Raw genomic sequence first — 25623 nt, 5'->3', positions numbered from 1 at the left:
TAGCAAAACATCACAGACATGGGGAACACATACGGATATACCCATAATGCAAGTCCCAGTGAATCTTTTTTTAACTTTAAGTTTTAATATGAATATGCAAGCCTTAAAGTGCCCCATTAGGGCTTTTTGAATATTCCCTTTCCTGCAGTGTGTAATATTACTGTCTGTGAATGTAAACGCTGTAAAGTCGAAAGTGCACAATAAATAAAGTTATCATCTCCCAAAAAATAGACTCGACTCTGAACCGCATAAACGAGTGGTCTGTGTTTTGAATCTCGCTGCGTTACGGCTCTACATCACTAGATAAGACATCTGCATAATGTCCGACTTAGTTGTTCGTCGTCCACCCGTGAACAGCTTGCCCCTTAAACATCATTTTACTGACGACTGCTCCTCAAATCTCACTAAACTCTTGCTCTTGAGAGACGGGTCAGTACTCAGTTTATCTGGAACAGCTCCTCAGAATCACAACCTGTAAATATGAATAATTATTGATGTGTATATTTTCTACCGGGTGTTCAAAATGCGTAGTTTTGTGTTTTATATTGTGTAAGTTTCCGGCTAACTCGCGTTATTACTGTCTTACTGAAATACTTCTGCTCATCAGCTGAGGGCCACTATTACCTCAAACTGAGTCTATTAAAGCAGATCGTCTGTCGTTCTTACTACTGTGAGGAAAGAGAAAGGATGGAGTGAGATTTGTTTTCCATCAGTCATTGACGTCAGTGCTGGGCTCACGTATGCGCTGTTATTGAATCAGTTCCCGCATGTGCACCAATAAATGACAAATACACACAAGGGTTTGTTGATGGACACACACTTGGTAATGCTGATGGTGAGGAATTACAGTTCACCATCCCATAATGAACCTCAAAATGAGTAGCGAATCACTGAGAAACTCCTGCTCAAGTCGTCCTTGTGATTGAGGCTCAGGTTGAATAACTCGTTCTTCAACGTTTCATCATCGGACTCGCGCTCGGATTGATGTGGTGAAATGATGAGGAAATGAAAGTGTTTTTTGACCTTTGATACATGTAAACCTGTTGTAGGAGACAACAAAACTAAATTAGGAAGCTTTAAATTTGCATAATAGGTGCCCTTTAAGGTTATCTATAAGCTGTGCTCCAAAACAATGAGAAAATTCGCATTTAGAAACGCTTTTAGCTGTTTAAAAAAAGGAGAGGAGCTGTTCAGTCCCACCTTGTCTTCCTGTTTCAGTGGATTTTACACCACATTGAAAAACATTGTGCATTTCAAAGCACTTCAGTTTTACTATTATCATATCTTAAATGTCTATATATATATTTTATATCATTACTGGGATATTTTGTTTGTATCATGACATGAAAAGCAAAGCCTATATTTATAGAATAAAGACACTAATGTGCATTAAATTAATATCGGGATGCATGTACCACTCTAAAAATACATAATAGACCACAAAAAAAACAACCCTCTCAAAGCCAAGATGTGTACACCATGTCTTTGAGTTGCCAGAGGAAACATGTTGACATATGCACCAAATATGTACTAATCTCTGATAATCCACATAATTCCATCATGTTGGGGCAATTCCTCCGGGTAGCCAAGTCTGTAAAATGATCTGATGAAAGGCACACATGGTGAAGTGCAGCTTGTGTTTTGTCTATCATCAGCATGCATGCTCACACACACTTATTTACTGTACATTACATTTATATTCTTGGCAGACACACCCTAAATGTATTCATATGCATTCATACACACTTCAATACTTATTTGCAATAATCCTCGCAGTGCATGTCGCCCCATAACCCCATGTTCATTGAGACATTATAATAATTCAAACCAATTTTCTGCTGAAGTTACATCATAAACGACCACAGCACGGTAAAAAAAAAATCTTATGATGTACACACAATTTCAGCAAGATATTCATAAACGACTCGCTGAGTTACTAAAGCGAGCAACTCGCCGTCTGTGGAGTTTGTTGCATAAATCAAAGCCTTTTGCTTTTTAATTATGCCCTCTCATGTGCTCCTTTCTCTCGTTCAAAATGAAAAACGAACCGAAAAAAAAAGCATGAGGGTTTCCTGGGGACTGTCTGGAAAATAAAAAGTGAAAAAGAGAGAAAAAAAGCCTTTGGCTAACTTTGGTCCTCTTTCCCCAAAGTGCCTCATAAAAATTGTTTAAATCAGCATCCGAAAGAACGAAATGGATGTGCAGAATCATATTTGCTGAAAGGCAGAGCGGGGTTCACGCAGCGGTCTTCAGCGGCCGTCTGGGGGACACATTCATCAGTTCGAGCTTTCACTATTAAACCCCCTCGATCAGCTAAAAGACAGGCCGCTCGGGTTTGATGTGTTCATTACACTGTAAAATACAACAGTGATTCTAACTAACACTTTAGTTAAATATACTTAATGTCTTAACTTAAAGGGTTAGTTCACCCAAAAATTAAATGTATGTCATTAACTCCTCTCCCTAATGTCGTTCCACACCCGTAAGACCTCCGCTCATCTTCACACACAGTTTAAGATATTTTATATTTAGTATTTAATATAGAGAGCTTTCTGTTCCTTCAATGTAAGTGTATGCACACTATACTGTCCATGTCCAGAAAGGGAATAAAAACATATTGAAAGTGGGTTAATAAGAATCTCTTGAAGCATTGAAAATACATTTTAGTCCAAAAATAACAATTCAGCATTGTCTTCTCTTCCGCGTTTGTTTTCAATCCTAAAATAAAGATTCAAACGGTTATGAATCAGCGTATTGATTCAGATATAATCCAATATCACATGATTTCAGCAGTTTGACACGCGATCCGAATCATGAATGTTTGAACGGAGGTCTTACAGGTGTGATTAATGACATACATTTTTATTTTTGGGTGAACTAACCCTTTAATTGTAAAGATCTAGTAATCTGTGCAATACTTGCAAACCCAAGTTAAGATTAATTGATGGGTTTAAGTGCCATTTCATCAAGAAAAAGAAAAATTCCCTTTGGTCGGGCACTTGAAACATTCATATTATTATCACTCTCCTCCTATTGATGCAGTGACGCAACAATAAATCACAGTTATTTAGTTTCAAAGGAAGATAAGTAATACAAATTTTGCTTTTAAATGTTGACCAAGCTTCTGACTATATAGAAATTAGGTCACCTTTTAAAAGCAACATATGTATTATTTCACTTCATGTCGTATAATGATCATTTATAATTTTACCTTGTGAAACTTTTAATTGGGTTGATATATCTCCTCCATATCTGTGCAGTTGATCATGTTTGAGTCACACAGACTTCATACACACAGACTTCATACACACAGACTTCATACACACAGATTTCATACACACAAATACTTCAAATCCAGCATAAAAAACACAACAAAGGTAGCTATGCTAATCTAAAGTACATTATCAAGCACTCTCTACAGCTCTTTTTTAGTAACTACAACTCTTGTGTCAGCTAACTATACTAAGCATCTGTCAGTACAACATATTATTCCTATTTCACTTGTTTTTTTAAGGCAATCGGTTTGCATGCTTTTTTTTAAAGCAAGTCTAACTAATTAGATTTTACAGCGTCCTTGTGCAAGAGGGAGAATAAAAGAGAGGGAGAGAGAAATAAAAGAATGGCCACTATTTACTTTACACCGCTCTCCTGCTGTAAATCGTAAAACGTTACCGACATTCGCTCTAATATTTCAAGCTTCATTTAAATCGTGGTATTTCAGGCCTTAAAAGCAAGCTAGCATATTATTTCAACGCGCACACACAGTTTCTTTGTCTGTGATCGAGAAGTGATGGACAGACAAGGCCTGCTTTTCTCATTGTGAAGCTAAAACGACGCATACCTCCTGAAGGAATGTGAGCGACTGAAAGAACACATCCAGTGAAAGCGTTTGCAGAAAAGCCACGGATGAAATCCTGCCCCACACACACGCTTCCACGCAGATACGCTCGTTATGAGATCTCTAAAGGTTATGCAAATAGAGATGGCCGATTTGGGTTTCATCATTCGCTCGCAATTTACGCACTCCCGACCGCAGGTTACGTCTGACACGATAGCCATCACTCAGAGGCTTCACATGTTGATCTTGGGAATGATAATAATGCATGGAGCCATTCATCTAACAGCAGTTTTGGGTGTGACGGTTATTATTAGCTCTATCTTTCAGCCAGAAGATTTTTATCTGTCAGTAATTATGCTTTCATAAATCATGTAGGTGTAGTACAAATGAAAACAGATTAGGATGGCTCAAAAACACAGCAGTTTGAGTGACGACTGACAAGGGTCTCTTTTTGATTCAACCCACTGCTTTCCCATTGAGAGGTGTGTGTGACTCCCTTCAGGCGAAGCTAGTGTGCTGGCAAAGAGGACCAACTAACAAATTACACATTTGAAATTAACGCAAGATCCTTTTTCTATTACATTTCTGCCGGAATAATGAATCCAGGCTTAATTGAAACATGTACACGTGTAGACTGTGGACAACGTCTTTGTAAATGTATCGAAAAACACACACACACACACACACTCTCATTCATCCTCGTTGTTGACCTGCGTCCTGCACTGTCACTTCTGCCTCCAGAGGAAGTGCAGTGATTTACTTCCTATCGCAGAGGTCAAAGGTCACATTCCTGTTTCGCCTCAGTGTTGATGGATGAGCTGCTCAGCTCGTGTCTTTAAGTATCCTGTACTGATATTATATAACACTGTCTGACGACTGCTTGAATAACAGATTTCCTTCTTAATCCTCTGATGTCACTCATTTTCAGACTGCACACACACACACACACACACATCTCTGATCTGTCAACAATTATTTAGTAAGCATGTTTTTCTTTAAAGATTTGGTGCCCTTTCTCATTCCTAAATGGCCACACACACACACACACACACACACACACACACACACACACACACACACACACACACACACACACACACACACACACACACACACACACACACACACACACACACACACACACACACACACACACACACATATATGTCATACACATGTCAGAGTAAAGATTGTCTACTTGAATACTTGGAAAAAGCAAACATTTTCACTGTCTAAGTTTGGGGTCATTCAAATTTGTTATGTTTTTTTGTAATAAGTCTCTTATGGTCCACTGTCGGGCCTAAAGTGTGTGTGTTAGCGTGTGCCAAAGGAGTGTGAGGAGTGGTAACAAACACAGTCAGAGTTTATCTGAGCCGTGGATGATTTCATATCCCAGCTAACATCAGCATTAAATACTGTCCAAATCATTTTAGCTCAAAACTCACTTTCAGACAGCAGTGAGTGTCTGAAATAACTTCTGTTGGTGATCTGATGAGGATTATGATCAGTGTAGGAGGCAGGAATATTTATATGTGATGTAAAAGACTGAGCACTAACCATTATTATAATAAACATGGTAAATACGACCGCTTGAAGACATCAGACACATCATTAGGCTATCACAATCATGTATTATTTCATCTGTCGGCACGTCTCGTCTCGTCTCTTTATACCGGACCGTCTGAGATCCATATTTAGCTCCGCATGTCATTTAATAAAGCATGATCTTCCTCTGTTTCTCTGACTGGAAATATACCTGTACTGGGCCGGTCACTGGAGAGAGCGCTAAAGATCCTCAGGTCGTATTTTTAATGGAAAGTTTGTAGGAATTATCGTTCTCTCTAAATGTGATGTGAACACTATCATGTGACTACAGACAAACAGAAACAGACGCGACTGAATAAGTGTGTCCGCTTTCTTTAGTGAAATGTGGGACTAATGAGCTATCTCAACACAATTACTTCATTATGATCAATGCATCACTTATTATTGCAAAACTGTGATAAAACATCGATGCTTGAGTTTTAAATCGGCCGCTTTTATCATATTCGTTTTGTGATCTCGCTAGTTTCCTGTGATTTCTTTCAGATTCATTTTCTGATAAAACTTCCATTTGTTGGTGAAATGATGGTGTGTGTGAGGTTGTTCCAGAGAGGTGTGTTACGGGTGGGTTTTAGTGAAGTGCTGAGAAGCTTTAGGCCTAACGGTGGTTACTAACACAGTTTGCTTTTGGGCTCAGTGGTTTAGGTTCGAGGTTAATAGTCCAGCCGGCCCGTAGAAAGCCCAAACTCGTGGAAAAGCAACTAGTGTGAAGTTAAAAAAGTGGAGCCTGTGCCCATCATAAACGACATGAAAACGTGTCAACTCAAAACTGCAGACCTGGCTCTGACGTTCTCCATCTAGACTGTACAATCAGATTGTAAGTCGTGGCATAAATCTTAACATAAGTTGTGTGAAGAAACTCACCACTTCAGTTGGCCGGTAGTACTTCGGATCAACCTTCACATGAATGGTTCCTGTCTCCTGACAGCGTCCCACTTCATTCTCATCCTTCCCCTCCCACCTGAGAGTGAGAACAACACACATCTTATTTGTTTCCCAATTCAGCTGTTAGCATACGTGTTACATATTTACAGTATTTATGGTGTGTTTGCGTGTTGTTTGTGGTCTTGTACAGCCTGCCCACGAATCAACACCAGATGTGCCAGATTACCCAGATGGGCTTAATCTGAGATAGATGAGTGTGTATGCGCGCTCTCACACAATAGTTTTCTTCACGTGTTTGAAGGCCTTCTCCACAAACTCCCGTACGCTGTGCACTTCACCCGTCGCGATGACTAAATCGACAGGCTCCTCCTGCTGCAACATCAGCCACATCGCCTATGAGACAAACACACACAGATCAACATCATCATCATCATCAAGCGTTTGAGAGGGTGCATATGGGCTTGTAAACTCGATGGAAAAGTTTCAAATACTTTGAAAAACAATGCAGACAGACAGAAAGTGTATGGTCTACTATGTTAAAATATTTAGTTTAAAGGCTGTCTTGATTTGCATTTTTGTTAAAGCAAATCCATTTAATTTAAAATCTTGATTTCTGTGTGTTTATGTGTGTGGACATGTTTTTGTGAAATATGAGGACACAAATGTGTATAATGACATGGGTATGACAGGTAGTACAAGAAGAGGGTGAAATATGAGGACATTACCCATGTGCCCACTTTTCAAAAGGCTTATAAATCACACAGGATGAGTTTTTTTGAGAAAGTAAAAATGAAGAATGTTTCCTGTGATGGGTAGGTTTAGGGGTAGGGGCAGTGTGTGTGTGTGTGTGTGTGTGTGTGTGTGTGTGTGTGTGTGTGTGTGTGTGTGTGTGTGTGTGTGTGTGGGTGTGATGGGTAGGTTTAGGGACAGGGGCAGTGTAGGGGGATAGAAAATACGGTTTGTAGTGTATAAAAACCATTACGCATATGGAATGTCCCCACATTTCACAAAAACAAATGTGTGTGTGTGTGTGTGTGTGTGTTTCAATAAGTGTGCCTTTGGAAGTTAGTATGTTCCCTGTCTGATGTAAAAATGTGCAAAGCATGTGCTAAAAAAACGTGCCATTAAATTATTATATATTGATATAATTATGCTAATTATAAAATGAACTCATAAAAAGTTTCAAAAACTTCAAAAACGAAGACTAACCCGTATCAAAACCACTTTATTTTCTCAGGTTCATATTTGGGATCAAGCGTCAAGACTCCCCCACACACACTCAACACAGACACATCTGCTCTCAGTAGGATGTGCTTTTATGTGGTAACGCTCTTACACACACCCCAACACACAAACACACACGGCCGTCCCCATCCTGACGTCAACCCCAGGCCTCATGGGATATCAATTGTGGGAATAAAGCACAGAGTTCCCAAGTCCACACAACCACTTCACAACAGCACAAATGCACAGACTACATCTAAACGGAGATCTAGATGAAAGAGGCAGCGCTTTTGGGGAAATAAATGGCGGGATACTTAAAACAAGAACGCTTGCCAAGGGGTCAATGGGTGATTCTCTCTCTCTCTCTCTCTCTCTCTCTCTCTCTCTCTCTCTCTCTCTCTCTCTCTCTCTCATACACTCTCTCTCTCTCGGCCAGTTGGCCAGAGAATCGTCCCGTTCCCCTGACAGGACCGCGCTCTTTTCTTCCCCTCAGCCTGATGGAGGGATAAAGACCCCATCAGCACGTTTTATGCGCTGCAATGGGAGCGCAGCTCTTGGCCGCCCAACTCATTCATATTTCACTCCTGCTGCACTCTCAAACGAGATAACAGACAGACAGAGAAAGCCATAAAGAAAGACACACTGAGGGAACTCACACAGAATTGTGACTAAAACGGCTTGGCTAAGACTTTGGGCCGTTGTAAAATCCAATCAAACTGGTCTCTCACACACACACACACACACACACACACACACACACACACACACACACACACACACACACACACACACACACACACACACACACACACACACACACACACACACAAGATGCGGAAGCGCTCGTCTGACAGAATAAAAGCTCTGCGAAATCAAGCTACGGCTTTGTTTTGAATAAGCAATGAAAAATTACATATTGTTGCTTTAGGAACAAGACACAAAGACCCCTCACACACCTGAATGTTTCCAGTGCATTGTACACATTTAAAATGCTTATTAATGTTTCAGTTTTAATTATTTAAATGAATATACTATATTTTAGTTTGACAACATTTTTAAATTAATATTGTGTATTTTTAGGGGATTTTATGGTACTAAATGATATTTATGCTGTAGTTATAATCCATTTATTCACTTTTTGACCCTGTATATTAAATTTCCGACTTAACCTGCTGTAAATCTTGAATGCTTGAGGGCACAGACTGAAGTTTGATCTCTTTCTGAAGACACTTGGCAGATTATTGATTAAGACAGAAAAGTTTTAACAAGTGAAATTAAAAAAAGTTACAGATTTCTATGTTTATTGTTATGAAAAATACAGTTAAATTTTTTTGATATGAAATATATGTTTTCAAAAATACATCCTAAATTTGAGCTTGATATTTAAAAAAATGAGCTTTCAGTCAGATTTGGTTTGGGTGTAGTACCAAACACTTCCACCAGATGAAACGCGCTGGTGTTTGACAGTGAGGAGTACAAGATTTTCAGCACCATGTCCATTTTTTCGTGTTCACATAGCATGTGCCAAAACCTTACCAAGTTTGGTAACATACCGATGAAGCAAAGAATTATAAAACAACAATGTTAAATTTTTCGAAGAGCAAAAATTAGGCAAAAATGTGTGCAGTACATATATATATGTGTGTGTAAAGATATATATATATATATATATATATATATATATATATATATATATATATATATATATATATATATATATATATATATATATAATTTTTTTGTCCCAATGACAAAAAAAACATACTTGTGGCAAACACCTCAAGTCACTGTGACACACAGCTCTCAGTGTCTGTCATAAAAACATGAAGAAGACACATTGTAATGTTGTTATGTGGAAGGAATATTCCACATAATTGTTGTCACACAGAGCTCTGGAGAAGATAAACGTCTGACAGTACATCTTCCCCTGAGGTGGAATCTGTTAGCCGCGACAGATGTTTTCTTTAGAAGACGCATGTCACTGACATCGCGAGGGGTCAGGTTTCTTACAGCTCGACATAAAGCATACAATGTTGCAATTCCTAATAAAATTACCAGGAAAATTGGCAAGTCATTTTATTTACATAAAGGTTTTACTGATTTATGATCGCTAATTCTGGAGTGTAAACACACACACACACACACACACACACACACACACACACACACACACACACACACACACACACACACACAAAATATGTTATAATTATCATGATGGCAAACTGAGGCTACTGTGAGGAATGAAAAGTCATGACAAAAGTCATCTACATGATGAAACCTACAGGTAACGGAGGTGAAAGTGTGTGAGAGAAAACGAGACAAACAGCATGAAACAGAGGTCAAGCGAAAGGAGGAAATGGTCTGCACAATTCTCTGATCTTATTTTAGTCTTAACAAACAGCATTCTCTTCTCTCTCTCACACACACACACACACGCACACGCACACGCAAACACACACACACACACACACACACACACACACACACACACACACACACACACACACACACACACACACACACACACACACACACGTTAGACTTATAGACTTATAGACTTTCAATGATTTTATATCAGGTTAATGATATTTTCTATCCCGTAACGGTAACCAAACCCCCATCCCTATATACCCATTCCAGAAACATTTGCAAAACAATAGATTTATATAAAAACTAGTTATGTCTGATTTATAAGCATTTTGAAAAGTGGGGACAGCTGGCTGTTTCCCACAATGTAGGTGATCTCAGGTTTTACTAACCAACGTATTTACAATGTAATATATAAACAAGGACAAACACACAGACACACACACACACTGATCTTCTCCTCCATGTTAGGTTTGCTTTTATAGCCATTAGTATTTGGCAACTTTTTGGGTTTGTCAGCAAAGACTTTTGGGAAATGTGAGGTGGTTTAGCACCACTGTAAATGTATCCAACAGGAAAAATATTGGGAACCGAAACCGGCTGGTGCTGTATCTGCCTTAACATCCCTTGCTTTCCGTCCTCTTCTCTCCATTCCTCCCTCACGCCTCTCCAAGGATCATTAGCGCTGTGAGAGACAGCTGAGAGGCCTGCAGCACAACTCCCTTCCCCTTTCTTTCCTGTTCTCACTCTCTCTCTCGCTCTCTCTCTCTCTCTCTCTCTCTCTCTCTCTCACACACACACACACACACACACACACACACACACACACACACACACACACACTCCTGGCGTTTAGGAGGAGTTTGGACACTGAGGCTCTTTGGGTATTTCAGCAGAAAATGTCCAAACTTTGTGCACAAAAAAGAAAAAGATGCGTTGTCTACTTGGTTTAGCACCTCATTATACAGTACATCGTACTTTTGTCTCACAATATCAGATTTCTAGGTATCTGCTAGCTACAGTTTTTTTGATTGCTAAACGACAGTGAGCACAACTGGAGCTACATGTGCAAAACTACAAAACTACAGTCTGCGCACTACTGACAGTCACCTGAGCTAAAGCGTTCACATCACCTGCAAAACTCACTCCAAGCAACACAACTCTTAACACGCGGCTCAAACAGGCTCAGTGCAGCACACACTATGCTCAACACACACTGACATAACACACACTGAGATAACACACACTGTGACTCAGAACACACTCAGAGTTTGACACCAGCATCAAACACCAATCCAGAAAAGACTAACTTTTCATCTTTACCGTTTTTGAAGGGTTAGTTTACCCAAAAATGAAAATTCTGTCATCATTTACTCTCCATCAAGTTGATCCACCTGCATGAATTTCTTTCTTCTGCTGAACACAAAGGAAGATATTTGGAAGAATGTTTCTATACAAGCAGATCTTAGGCCCCATTGACTACCAAAAATACTGATGGAGAGTAAATGACAACAGAATATTCATTTTTAGGTGAACTAACCCTTTAAAGGTCCCGTTCTTTGTGTGTTTTCGAAGCTTTGATTATGTTTACAGTGTGCAATATAACATGAGTTCATATTTCTAGGGCTGTAACGATACACCAAACCCACGATTCGGTTCGTATCACGATTTTTGACCCACGGTACGATACAAACCTCGATATGGGGGGGACAAAACAGTTTTACTCTGTACAGTATTCTGTAGCCTATTTTGCCGTCAATACCATATATCTGTATTGTCAATAGGCTACTGCCGACGTTTTCTTTGCGGTACCAATAGGCAATATATATTTAACATGAAGTATAGGGCCTCCTGTACATCAATACCAACAGAAGCGCCGCGTCAGACACGCTTCTGGTGTGCAAAGAAAGAGAAAACGCCACGCAGCCGCCCCGCGGATGACACGCAACAGAAACGCCACGCTCACACCACGTTGCCAGCCGGTTGGGGAAGCTTCTTGAAACACTTACGGCAAATTGTGTGGGTGTTGTCAACTACACGATTGCCATCCTTGTTCTCCACCGGGTAGCTGAAATGTTGCCATACTGCTGACTTAAAAGTTGGACCTGGACAGGAAGGATAATTCTGGGAGTTGGAAGGGGTGTGTCGCGATTCTGCCTTCTCACATCCCGATACAGGTTCGTGGACCTACGTATTGCGATTTCGATTTCATATTGCATATCGTTACAGCCCTACATATTTCGCGTGTAAATAAACAGTATTTTTCACACAATTGACTTATCTGTACAGCGCTGTTTCCTCTGTCCTAAAAACGGCCTGATGATTTCCTTGTTCTATGAAGTCCCTCCTTCAAAAATACGTAATGAGTTCTGATTGGGCCAGCGCTTCCCGTGTTGTGATTGGACAGCAGCTTAGCGCACTTTTTACCATAACGGGGAGATGCAAGCGCTGAATGCGCGCTCTTCTCCACGTGGGAGAGCAACGAGACCACGCCCCCTATTTTGCGTGTTCTTGTGAGCAGAGGGTAGGGTTATGTGCTTATTTATTTTCATCAATGTGAACGTCTCAGTTGAGCATTATTTATTTGTGTTCACTACATTTCACTGCGGATTCTTTGGGAAATCAGTTGCAGACTTTTCAGATACAGACTCGACAGTAACGCCACAGCATGTCAGTAACCGTGTTAATAATGCCTGATCTGAGACCAGTGATTTCTGAGATGTAATGATTCATGTACAGTCAGATGTTCTTTGTCTGTGTCAGTAAATCAAACCAGTGACTAAACGCTCAACTTCACATTGTTTCTCTTAGGATGAAAATAATCTGTTATTTAAACTGTGATTAAATTATATATAGAAAGAGATCAAAGAACAATCGCTGGAGCTGTCAATCAAACAGAGCGAGTTTATCAGAGACTGAGTTCTGAACTCGTGACAAAACTCCCGTAATAATCAACGAATCTCTTATTGACATTGTGTTTGCACTGTTAGTCATGAGGAAAGCATTCGTTAGTGAGCAGAAATCGAGTTGTAATGACGAGATCACAGCATTCATGAGCTCAACATGTCTGTGATCGGCTACAATGATCATCACTGCAACCTTTCACGATCTGAATATAATGCCATAGATCTGAATATAATGCCATAGATCTGAATATAATGCCATAGATCTGAATATAATGCCATAGATCTGAATATAATGCCGTAGATCTGAATATAATGCCATAGATCTGAATATAATGCCGTAGATCTGAATATAATGCCATAGATCTGAATATAATGCCGTAGATCTGAATATAATGCCATAGATCTGAATATAATGCCGTAGATCTGAATATAATGCCATAGATCTGAATATAATGCCATAGATCTGAATATAATGCCACAGATCTGAATATAATGCCATAGATCTGAATATAATGCCTTAGATCTGAATATAATGCCACAGATCTGAATATAATGCCATAGATCTGAATATAATGCCATAGATCTGAATATAATGCCACAGATCTGAATATAATGCCATAGATCTGAATATAATGCCTTAGATCTGAATATAATGCCACAGATCTGAATATAATGCCATAGATCTGAATATAATGCCATAGATCTGAATATAATGCCACAGATCTGAATATAATGCCATAGATCTGAATATAATGCCTTAGATCTGAATATAATGCCATAGATCTGAATATAATGCCACAGATCTGAATATAATGCCGTAGATCTGAATATAATGCCGTAGATCTGAATATAATGCCATAGATCTGAATATAATGCCATAGATCTGAATATAATGCCATAGATCTGAATATAATGCCATAGATCTGAATATAATGCCATAGAGCTGAATATAATGCCATAGATCTGAATATAATGCCATAGATCTGAATATAATGCCATAGATCTGAATATAATGCCACAGATCTGAATATAATGCCATAGATCTGAATATAATGCCATAGATCTGAATATAATGCCACAGATCTGAATATAATGCCGTAGATCTGAATATAATGCCATAGACTGAATATAATGCCTTAGATCTGAATATAATGCCACAGATCTGAATATAATGCCTTAGATCTGAATATAATGCCATAGATCTGAATATAATGCCACAGATCTGAATATAATGCCTTAGATCTGAATATAATGCCACAGATCTGAATATAATGCCATAGATCTGAATATAATGCCTTAGATCTGAATATAATGCCGTAGATCTGAATATAATGCCATAGATCTGAATATAATGCCGTAGATCTGAATATAATGCTATAGATCTGAATATAATGCCATAGATCTGAATATAATGCCATAGATCTGAATATAATGCCATAGATCTGAATATAATGCCATAGATCTGAATATAATGCCATAGATCTGAATATAATGCCATAGATCTGAATATAATGCCGTAGATCTGAATATAATGCCGTAGATCTGAATATAATGCCGTAGATCTGAATATAATGCCATAGATCTGAATATAATGCCATAGAACTGAATATAATGCCACAGATCTGAATATAATGCCATAGATCTGAATATAATGCCATAGATCTGAATATAATGCCATAGATCTGAATATAATGCCATAGATCTGAATATAATGCCATAGATCTGAATATAATGCCATAGATCTGAATATAATGCCATAGATCTGAATATAATGCTATAATCAACACTTTTCACTTTGAGAGCTGTAACGACAACGTGCTAAATGTTTTCCAGATAGTTCTACATGTAATACTAGCAATTTCATATGCAAAGATGTCAGCCAATCACAGCACTGGGAGTTTGCACTGAAGTCTCACAGCAGCCAATCACAGCAGACATGCCCCTTCAAACACAGCGTTCAGATCAGAGGCTAAAAACAGCTAAAAATGCTTTTTATTTCGAAATTATTTACATAATTTTTTGAATGTAAAAAGCATACCACACTAAAGGAAACATTATAAAACAATGCAGTTCCTGACCCCTTCACCATCGGCCTAACGCAAAAATCCCCATGTGATCCAGGACCTGTGCGTAGATTGGTAAACACACACACACACACACACACAAACACACATCTGTTTAACGGATTACTCTAAAGGGTCACAGAGGTAGAGCCGAATGTGAGGTTCAAGGGCAGTTTCCTTCTCCAGCGGATCAGGCCGACTCGGAGCTTTGTTCTGAATCTGTGTCAGTGTTCCTCCTGCCATCCGTCCATACAAGCAAACATACACTTGGAAGAGAGTGAGGAGAGTTTATAAAAAGGTGAAAGAGAAAACAAAGGATTAACTGTGATGACATCCTCTTCTCGGCTTCAATGCCTCTTTTGTTTTTATGCATCGGGGCGTGAGTGACTATATTCCCCCGCAGGCACTTCAGAATGAAGGATCTTGAAATATTCAAATCATCTTAAATTCTGGAAAGGCACATTATGACAGATTATGCAATCGGTGGTCATGTGACTGTATGCGTCCAATTTCCTAATTGGAAATGTGATCAACGTGATCAATGCGCACTACCAGTCAGAAGTACGGACACACCTGCTCAAATATAACTCTTAACTATATAACTATGATAGAGCATGAATCAAAGTACGGTCAAGTACATAATAATGTTAATCTTCAAAGCAGCCATCCTCTGGTCTAGATCCAATGCATTTAATAAATGTGTGTTTTATGAAGAAATTCATAGGCATAATTTATATTAAAAATAAGCCTTTAGATCTAATAATTAAGACCTTGAGAAACAAATGTAGTCCAAAACTGCAAAGTAGTATGACTGATATATGAAATGTACACATACTCTTAATAAATTCAAAATTGTACCGAAAAAATTAAACGTAAAAGTAAAAAATTAAATAAAACGTTAAAATTAAATACACAATGCAAAGTTAAGTAATACCGAAAATATAAAAGTACAAATGTTAAATTAAGTATAAATGAAGGTATAAATCGAGTATAATTATAATAAAATCAAAATTTGACTATATAAATTAATTATTTATAGGGCAAATTAAAACTTCATTAGACATAAATTATATTCGAACTAAGACTTTAGATCTAATAATTAAGATCATGAAAAACAAATGTAGTCCAAAACTAAAGTAAAGTACGACTGATAAAATGTACACAAATGAAACAAAGGTAAAAGATAAAAGGTGAAAAAAAAGGTAAAATAAAAGTTTGGTCAAAAATTCAATACAAAGTACAACATTTAAATAAAGTATAAGGTAAAAAAAAGTAAAATATGAAATAATTTGTTTGAAATTTAAACATTTTATTATCTTAATTATTAATTATTTATTTATAGGACAAATATCTTTTTTTTTTTTTTTTTTTTAAAGAAAGAAAGAAAGAAAGAAAATCATAGTATGGCTGGACGATATGACCTGAAATCAAAACCTCGATTAATTGAACACTTAACACCTCGATTACGATTAATGAATGATTATTTGTTTTGGATTTTTTTTCCTGTCCCCATATTTCACTGACAAGTTTCATACTGCATGCTTGACTATTAAAGGTGGGATATCTGTTTTAAATAAGTGAACACCGTAAGCGATACGGTTATTCAAAGGCATTAATAATGAGAGAGACTGCATGAGTGAACTGGTTCTGAGTTTCAGTTGCGATTACTTTTCGATTAATCACCCAGCCCTTAATCATAGGCATAATTTATATTACAACTAAACATTTTGTTTAGCGAGGTAAAAGTAACTAAACATTTTATTTAATTTAATTAACTTAATTATTAATAGGACAAAAATGAAAACCCTTTTTTTCGACACGTTCCTCTCATTGATAGTGTAAACTCTCGGCTATTTCCATGAGTTCGTTTGTTACTCTGTGATAAACAAACCCTCAGTTCTCTCTGAAACACTGCATCCAATTCAACCAAACACACATTTATGATTGCAACACAAAAAAGGTTATGAAAAAAGGAAGAAAGAAAAAGACTCTCACTCTTGCTCGCTTTATGGCATGTGAAGAATTCCTCACATAAGAACTGTACGAGTCTTTCAGGTAGATCTAGCCCATAATAATACAACTTAGGGCTGGGCGATAAATCGATTTTATGGATTAATTCGAGTTTTTAGTTTACGACGATTTTTGTGAATGAAAATCGGTTTTCTCTTTCAAATCCGCCGACGCTCCCCTCTGGGCTCCCGTAATGGCTCAGCCCTCCCCGCGCGCGTTTGCCACAGAGGTACACAAACAACAAGGATCGCGTCTAACAACATACAGTGTCATTCGTAATTGCTTCAGTTTTTCACAGAACAATTAACAATACCCCGCTGCAAAGTGTGTTTGAAGTCTGAACGGAACCGCGCTAGGCGCTATACTCATTTAAAGCTGCGCTGACACGAACGCAGCGCGAGCTCACACACGGGCCAATCTCGTGACAGACACAGCGCTGGTGATCCAGTGAGAGACCGTTTAAATTCACCACAGAATTAATACCATCGCTACTGTGATCTAGTGGAAGCGGTCGGGGCAGAATTCTGTTATAAACCACAGATATCAGCTCTAACAGAGCTGAGCGAAGGTCAGGGGTTTCAGTCACAAAACACCAACATTTACCACGATTGTACTGTAGTAAAACCACATGGATTTAATGTTGTTGTTGTCATTATTTATCTCAGGATTCGTACAACCTTTTGAGATTGAAATTCAAGCACTTTCCAATGGTTTTCAAGAGCTTCACACTTATTTCCAGCACTTCAAAGCTCTAGATATCCGATTGTAATGTTATTTTTAATGTGATGGTTTGTAAAACTAAAAGTTTAAAGGGGTCTTGTGAAAGAAATAGCCGAATGTTTTTTTTATTTTATTTTTTTAGTAGCATTTTTATTTAAAAAAAGATATGAAATGCCCACCACTATAACCAGCAGAAGAGCACTTATTGATTTATTAGCGATTTCCACTCCCTAATGTATGGAGAAAAGTACGAAGTCACAGTCTCAGGAAAAACTAAACTTTTCTTCAAATTGTGACTAAATTACAGTAAAGTAAAGAGCTCCTTTAATAATCACTGAAGCTGTCGATCAGTTCAGTGTGAGACTATTGAAGAACAATGCTAATCTATATTTAATAAGAGCATTACATTTAAATTTTCCCTATACTTTTTTTGCACATTACTGTTGTTAATAAAAGTTAATTTTATCTGCATATCAATTCATAAACCTTTGATATGTATAGGCCTACTGTATATTGCAAAAGATATGGTGCCCATTTATACTGTGGAATAGTCCGGGTTATTCACATGTGGAAAGATTTGCACCCCAGGTGGCACTTCTACCAAGCTGCAAATATTTAATTTTACCTAAACAAAATAAAGTTAAAACTTGTTTTGAACAATTTCTTTGTCATCTGCAGATTGATTTTAAGTAGGAAGGGGAAAAAAATCGTTTTAAATCGTAAATCGAATTTTTGGTGAAAAAATCGGGGATTTTTTTTTTGGGCCATATCGCCCAGCCCTAATACAACTATTCATAACTATCCACTGGGAAGGACACACACACACACACACACACACACACACACACACACACACACACACACACACACACACACACACACACACACACACACACACACACACACACACACACACACACACACACACACACACACACACACACACTATAGCTCCAGGAGTCATTGGTTTAAAAGGGTGCCTGTTTTTAAAAGCCTATTTTTATTTTTGGAGCTGCTGAAAGTTTAAATACTCCCCTCGACCCACCACAACACACACACAGACACACACACACACACACACACACACAGACACAGTGTTTTTTGTGTGGAGCACAGAAGTACTCTGTTTAAGGCAGGTGGTTTGAATTAGGCAGAGACAGGCTGTCATACGGTGACACTTGCTCACACACACATACACTAAAGGAGAAAGAGAGAGAGTGTGAAAGAGCAGACAAAGAGAGAAAGTTAGTGACTGAGAGCGAGAGAGATGGTGAGAGTTTGTGACTGCGGATCACCTGGTTACTTCATTAATGCTGACTTTCCACACAGCTCACATTACTCGCGCTGGCCGATACAACGCTGATACACTGATTCACCGTTACACACACACACGCACGTACGCGCACGCACACGCACACGCACTCACTCACTCACTCACACACACACTCTCTCACACACTCACTCTCACACTCTCTCACACACTCACACTCACTCTCACTCACTCTCACACTCTCACACTCACACACTCACAATCACTCACTCTCACACTCACAATCACTCACTCTAACTCTCACACACTCACTCTCACTCTCACACTCACAATCACTCACTCTCACAATCACTCACTCTAACTCTCACTCACTCTCACACTCACTCACTCTCACTCTCACAATCACTCACTCTAACTCTCACACACTCACTCACTCTCACACTCACACACACTCACTCTCACAATCACAATCACTCACACACACTCACTCTCACTCTCACAATCACAATCACTCACACACACTCACTCTCACAATCACTCACTCTAACTCTCACACACTCACTCACACTCACTCACTCTCACACACACACACTCACTCTCACACTCTCTCACACACTCACACTCACTCTCACACTCACTCACTCTCACACTCACTCACTCTCACACTCACACACACTCACTCTCACACTCACAATCACTCATTCTCACACTCACAATCACTCACACTCACTCTCACACTCACACACACTCACTCTCACTCTCACAATCACTCACTCTAACTCTCACACACTCTCTCACCCTCACTCACTCTCACACACTCACTCTCACACTCACTCACACACTCACTCACTCACTCTCACACTCACTCTCACACTCACTCACAATCACTCACTCTAACTCTCACACACTCACTCACTCTCACACTCACTCACTCTCACACACTCACTCTCACACTCACACTAACAATCACTCACTCTAACACACTCACTCACTCTCACACTCACTCACTCTCACACACTCACTCTCACACTCACACTAACAATCACTCACTCTAACTCTCACACACTCACTCACTCTCACTCTCACACACACACTCATTCTAACTCACACACTCACTCACTCTAACTCTCACTCTCACACTCACTCACACACACACTCACTCAAAAACATCCCCCCACACACTCACTCACTCACACACACACTCACTCACTCACAAAAATCCCCCCCACACACTCACTCACACACTCACACTCACTGTCTCTCTCACACACTCACTCTCTCTCTCACACACACTCACTCTCTCTCTCTCTCTCTCTCTCTCTCTCTCTCTCTCACACACACACACACACACACACACACACACACACACACACACACACACACACACACACACACACACACACACAGAGGACAGATCATCTGAGCTGATGCATCAGTGTACCTCCTTTTAAACAATTTTCATGAATTTAAATAATGCAAAATTTCAATATCAAGAAAACAATAGAAGAATAAAGCAGTGTGTCCATCCCATGTGATATGATAAATAAACACATTTACACTTTAGTATGGGGAGCACTTTAACTGTGACTTTTGCCTCAATAAACTCCTGATTTACTGCTATTAGTTAGTAAGGTTGTTAAGTTTCGGCATAAGTGTAATTTGCGGGTGTGACGGGTGGGACATGTCCCCACCACTTTTTTAAAGCATCTTGCTTCACAGATGAACCTAACTAATACAAACAAAACATCTCTGGTTAACTACAAGATTATCATTTTGTTCGTTTGTTAAATAAGAGGCGATCTGGCGCTCGTTGCCGCTGTTATCAGTGCTGCAGATTTCTCTCGCGGCTCGTGCAGTCTTCACACAGACGAGCGCTTTATTCTAACGCTTTACGCCGTTGCAGAGACTTTCTATTTGTTCCGGTCAGATCACGAAACAAAATGCACAAAAACTGTCCCTGCTCTTGATGTACTGATGATATTTTTATCAAGTTTACCAGACTAGACCAGGGATTACAAGCAAAGTGTGCAAATCTATATGCCTTAATTCAGTTGAAAAATCTGGGCACAACGCTATATTGTAGATGCAATAATTAAACAAGATCTATATCAATAAATTAACTAATTAATTGATTTCCGGACATCTTAATACAAATTTTCCAGCAATTGTTATTGTACATAATTTACATCTGATATAACATTGTATCAGCAATGCTACCCCCCTTAATACGCCATATAGTGCATAAAGTGGGTTGGACATAAATTGCGTATCATATGCACGCGAAAAACTGTGTACCATATGCACACCAAAGCTCATTTTGATGTATAAGCGCCCCTCATAGGTCAAAATGAGCTTTGGCGTGTATATGGTACACAGTTTTTCGCGTGCATATGATACGCAATTTATGTCCAACCCACTTTTTAAAACAAAGTTACGCAAACTGAGTTGATCATGCAGAATAAGGCATTAATATGTGCTTTATAAGTACTAATAAACAGACAATATCATAGTAATATGCATGATAATAAGACACTAAAAGCGAGAACTGGACGCTAAAATAAAGTTAACAAAATGTCCACTTGTTGGAAAAACAAGCATCTATTGGGAAAGTCACATGACGGATGAAGCTGAAGTCACATGACGGATGAAGCTGAAGTCACATGACGGATGAAGCTGAAGTCACATGACGGATGAAGCTGAAGTCACATGACGTATTTGATGTAAATCTAGGGCTTTATTAAGCAAATGTTTTCCAGTGTAATTTAGAAGTCCATCTTACTGAATAAAAATAAATAGATTATCTGTTTTATTTTATTTGCATCTAGGTGTTTCTATCCAGGTTGCTTTATGCAATACTCCCTCAAATTTGGAGAATAATACATGGATGGAAACCAAGCTTAACAACACTATAAAAAATGTGTACTTTAGTTAATTATTATAATTATATTTAACGTTTTCTCCTTTTATTTTTTGCAGTTGTATTTTTATGTTTGTTAGCTTTCTTATTTTTACCAATAGTATTATTTTTATATTAACCATTTTTATTATTATTTTTATATTAAACAAACTTTTAGTTAATAATTATTAGTATTATATTTAACATTTTCTCCATATTTCTATGTGTGCATTGTTATTGGTAGCATTTTTACTATAAAATGTATATTTAAAATTTCATATATTTCATTTTATTTTTGACATCCTTTTAAACCTGCGTCACTTCATAATGAATGAAATTAATTTTATTATTATTATTATTAATATTATTATTATAGCATTTTTTATTTAATTTCTTTAACATTTTTATTTTATATTAAAACATTTTTTATTAATTGTTTTATGTATAAATAAATTGAAGATGCATGCTGGGAATCACTGTCCCACTGTTTGAGTGGCAGCATTTACATTTTTTTAACCAATTTTTTTATGTTAAAACGTTATTTTATGGTCCAATGACTATTAACTAGTGTCTTATTAGCATGCATATTCCTATGATATTGTCTGTTTATTAGTGCTTATAAAGCACATATTAATGCATTATTCTGCATGATCATATTCTACATCCCTAAATCAAACCTACATCTATTAATAAGCAGTAAATATGAGTTTATTGAGGCAAAAGTCACAGTTAATAGTGAGAATCGCACCCTAATCTAAAGTGTGACCATTTTTATTTTATATAAAAAATAAAAAATACATTTTTTAAATGATATTTTATGTTGATAAACTTTCTAAATACCTGCTAAAGCACTTCCTGATATGTACTTTGGGAATCATTGTCCAATACAACGACATATTGATCAAGAAAATACTGACCAGTAGAGACAGGAAGAAACTATAATCTAATCTGATGGAAGATAAAAAACAGTTACAGATGCAGTTTGCTGACTGGAACTCATGCATTCAGACAGTGAAACGTGTGTGTGTGTGTGTGTGTGTGTGTGTGTGTGTTTGAGAGAGAGAAAGAGAGAGCAGTGAAGATGGTTATCAGGGCCGTTTAGCCCCTCGTTGAGAGCAGATTGGTTACAAATTGGAAAATGAGGAACAGGTGTGTGAGCGAGGACACACACTCACACACACATCCATTAGCAGAACACACAACTTCTGTGACCACAGAAATTCTGCAAGCGGGAAAACAGGAGAGTTTAACATTGCCTTCTATAAATATTCGCAATAAACACAGATGCGACGGCACGCACACACACACGCACACACACACGGACACACACACACACGTCCTCTCTCTGTTCTTCTGCTGTCTGTTTCACAGGTGGCTTCATTTTGTGTGGTCATATAAAAGTGAAAGGTCAAGCTGTAACACTGTCGGGAATTTTCTCACACATTAAGACTCTTTTAATTGTATTTGTGTGTGTGTGTGTGTGTGTGTGTGTGTGTGTGTGTGTGTGTGTGTGTGTGTGTGTGTGTGTGTGTGTGAGCTATGAGACGGATTGAATGAACATTTATGTGGCCGAGACCTCTGCCCAATGAACGCTGTGTGTGTGTGAGAATGTGTGTGAGACGGAGCGATGACAGTTGTATTTGTGGAGGCATGCTGTGCTGGCGAATCTTACGGCTGATGCTTTCCCCAGGTGAGTTTTTACTGCCTGGAGTACAATGAACAAAGAGAGGTGTGTGTGTGTGTGTGTGTATCTGCTATTTTCCTGCCTGTCTTAGTGCTGTCACAAAGACAGACAGACAGAAGGATCTGCCTTCACTTGGACAGAGGAGCAGAAATATCAGTCCTGGTGCAGAGACGTCTCTGATATAAAACATGAAAATATATCAAAACTCTGCTCAGAAAATATAAGGTCAGAGTTAGGGACAGGGTCAACTCATCATTTAAAGGACTAGTTCACTTCAAAATTAAAATTCCCGGATAGTTTACTCTCCTTATCTCATCAAAGTTTTTCATGTCTTTCTTTCTTTAGTGGAAAATAAATGGAGTTTTTTTTGAGAAAAGCATTCCCGTATTATTCTCCTTATAATGGCCTTCAGTGGGTCAATGCAGTCTCAGAGGAAGGGCTTCAATTATCAGGAAATGTTCATTTTAAAGTGAACTAATTGTATTATATTTGCTGCTTTAATTGGAAATTTAGATACATTTTCTCAGAGAAAAGTTTTATTTTACACATTACTTATTATAACTTTATATGATCCCTATATTTATGTAATCTATTAATTTTGTAATCCATTATACGTTTTCCAAAATAGCACTTAATCATAATCACACACGTGACAAAAGATCAGATTTTATCATGTAATGCAATGCATTACATTCATTACAAGTAGAATAGAGAAGTACTATAATGTATTGTGAAATTATGTACAAACACAGATATTACAAATGCCTCATAATTATAACGCATGAGCGTATTATCACGATACATAGAAAGTTAGCGAATTTTGATATGCTAAAATGGTTAGGCTGACTGGAAAATTAAAATGCATTATAGACACTTTTACTGAAGGAAAAAAGCAAAAAATCAATAAAGTAAGGGAAGATATTGTCTTCTATGTGCACATTTTGCTAAATTTCCGCTTAAAAGTGCACTATGCAACTTTTCGTCCACTGGAGGGCGCCTATTCTAAACGGCTCGCGAGTACCGGGACTTTTATTATGACGGGACACAGTCGCCGGGCGCCCGCACTTCCGCTTTTTCCGGCCAGGTAAAAACAGCTATTTTTATCATATCAGATACATTTAAGGGGCCAAGGGCTTTGCCATCCGTCCGCTCTCTTCCCTGAACTGAAATGAAGTAGTGGGCTGTACTTTCCACACGATTGACATTAGGTTCAAGTACACCCACAAGCCGTGTGAGTTATTCGTGTATTGCAGGTTGGCTGGTGGTTATGTTGCCTGCATACCGCCTCCCATGGCCGAGACTGGTATTACGACACCTGTCGGGCCGGGGCTAGTAATGCTACTTTAAAATTAAGGTTGATATCTCTGCAGCACTATAACTTGAGATTTTTTTAATGACATCATCACCCTTATTTCTTCTCATTCTTTTGTTGAGTGTAGGTCATTTTTTGGATATTTTTACCTCAATTTTTACACATGGCACCTTTAATAGATAAAAGTGCTATAAGTTGAGCTAGACCCAGCCCAACCAATCTGATGCTATGATCCATCCAGATTAAAATATTCACCTTGATAACTGTACAGATGCTCATTTTGTATAAAGATTCTGTGAATTTGCAAGCTGGCACATGTCTATATCAGCAGAAATGAATGCGGCGCGGTGAGTGTGTGGCTATTAAACTCTGTAATCTTTCTAAAAGGTGCAATCTGTCCATCTAAACATTCATACACACATTACAATCATCTCACTTTACCAACAATCAGGCTTAAGCAAACATCGGCACACATCCACAAGACCAAACCTATAATCTGGAGATTAGCAGTGATATTGACAACACAAAAGGAGCCCTGTAAAGGAAGTGAGAGAAGGAAAGAATGAAAGGTGTTGCTTTCAGGTGTTTACAGCAGATTTATGCAGGTAGAGAGGGAGCCGAATGTTTCAGACACACTCATAAAAGAGGCCGCACCATGCTGCCAACCAATAAACTGTCAAATTCTTCACCTACGGTTTTGTCTGAAGAATAAGGAAGAGAGGACAAAAGCCTCGGCGGTGTTGTGTGATGGCCTGAGGAGCTGGCAGCGGTGGAGGCATGCACAGAATGTGCTGTTTTGATAACTGTTAAAGATCAACCTCCGATACCTGTTTGTTTCATTCG

The 25623-nt window shown here is 38.4% G+C and overlaps 1 protein-coding gene across 2 annotated transcripts in view; it reads right to left on the bottom strand.

The window, feature by feature from the left end:
* gmds (GDP-mannose 4,6-dehydratase) overlaps positions 1-25623 on the bottom strand; it is a 105611-nt gene that overhangs the window by 8568 nt on the left and 71420 nt on the right. For both annotated transcript variants that reach the window (XM_067418443.1, XM_067418444.1), the window contains 2 exons: positions 6600-6718; positions 6305-6401 (listed from right to left, as the gene is read on the bottom strand). In XM_067418443.1, coding sequence (XP_067274544.1) covers positions 6305-6401; positions 6600-6718 — 216 coding nt within the window. The remainder of the gene's footprint in view (positions 1-6304; positions 6402-6599; positions 6719-25623) is intronic.

The sequence above is a fragment of the Pseudorasbora parva genome, chromosome 15 (assembly GCF_024679245.1).
Source record: "Pseudorasbora parva isolate DD20220531a chromosome 15, ASM2467924v1, whole genome shotgun sequence".
NCBI lineage: Eukaryota > Metazoa > Chordata > Actinopteri > Cypriniformes > Gobionidae > Pseudorasbora > Pseudorasbora parva.
Note: the sequence above shows the minus strand (reverse complement) of the source record. Positions and strands in the feature narration are given on the sequence as shown.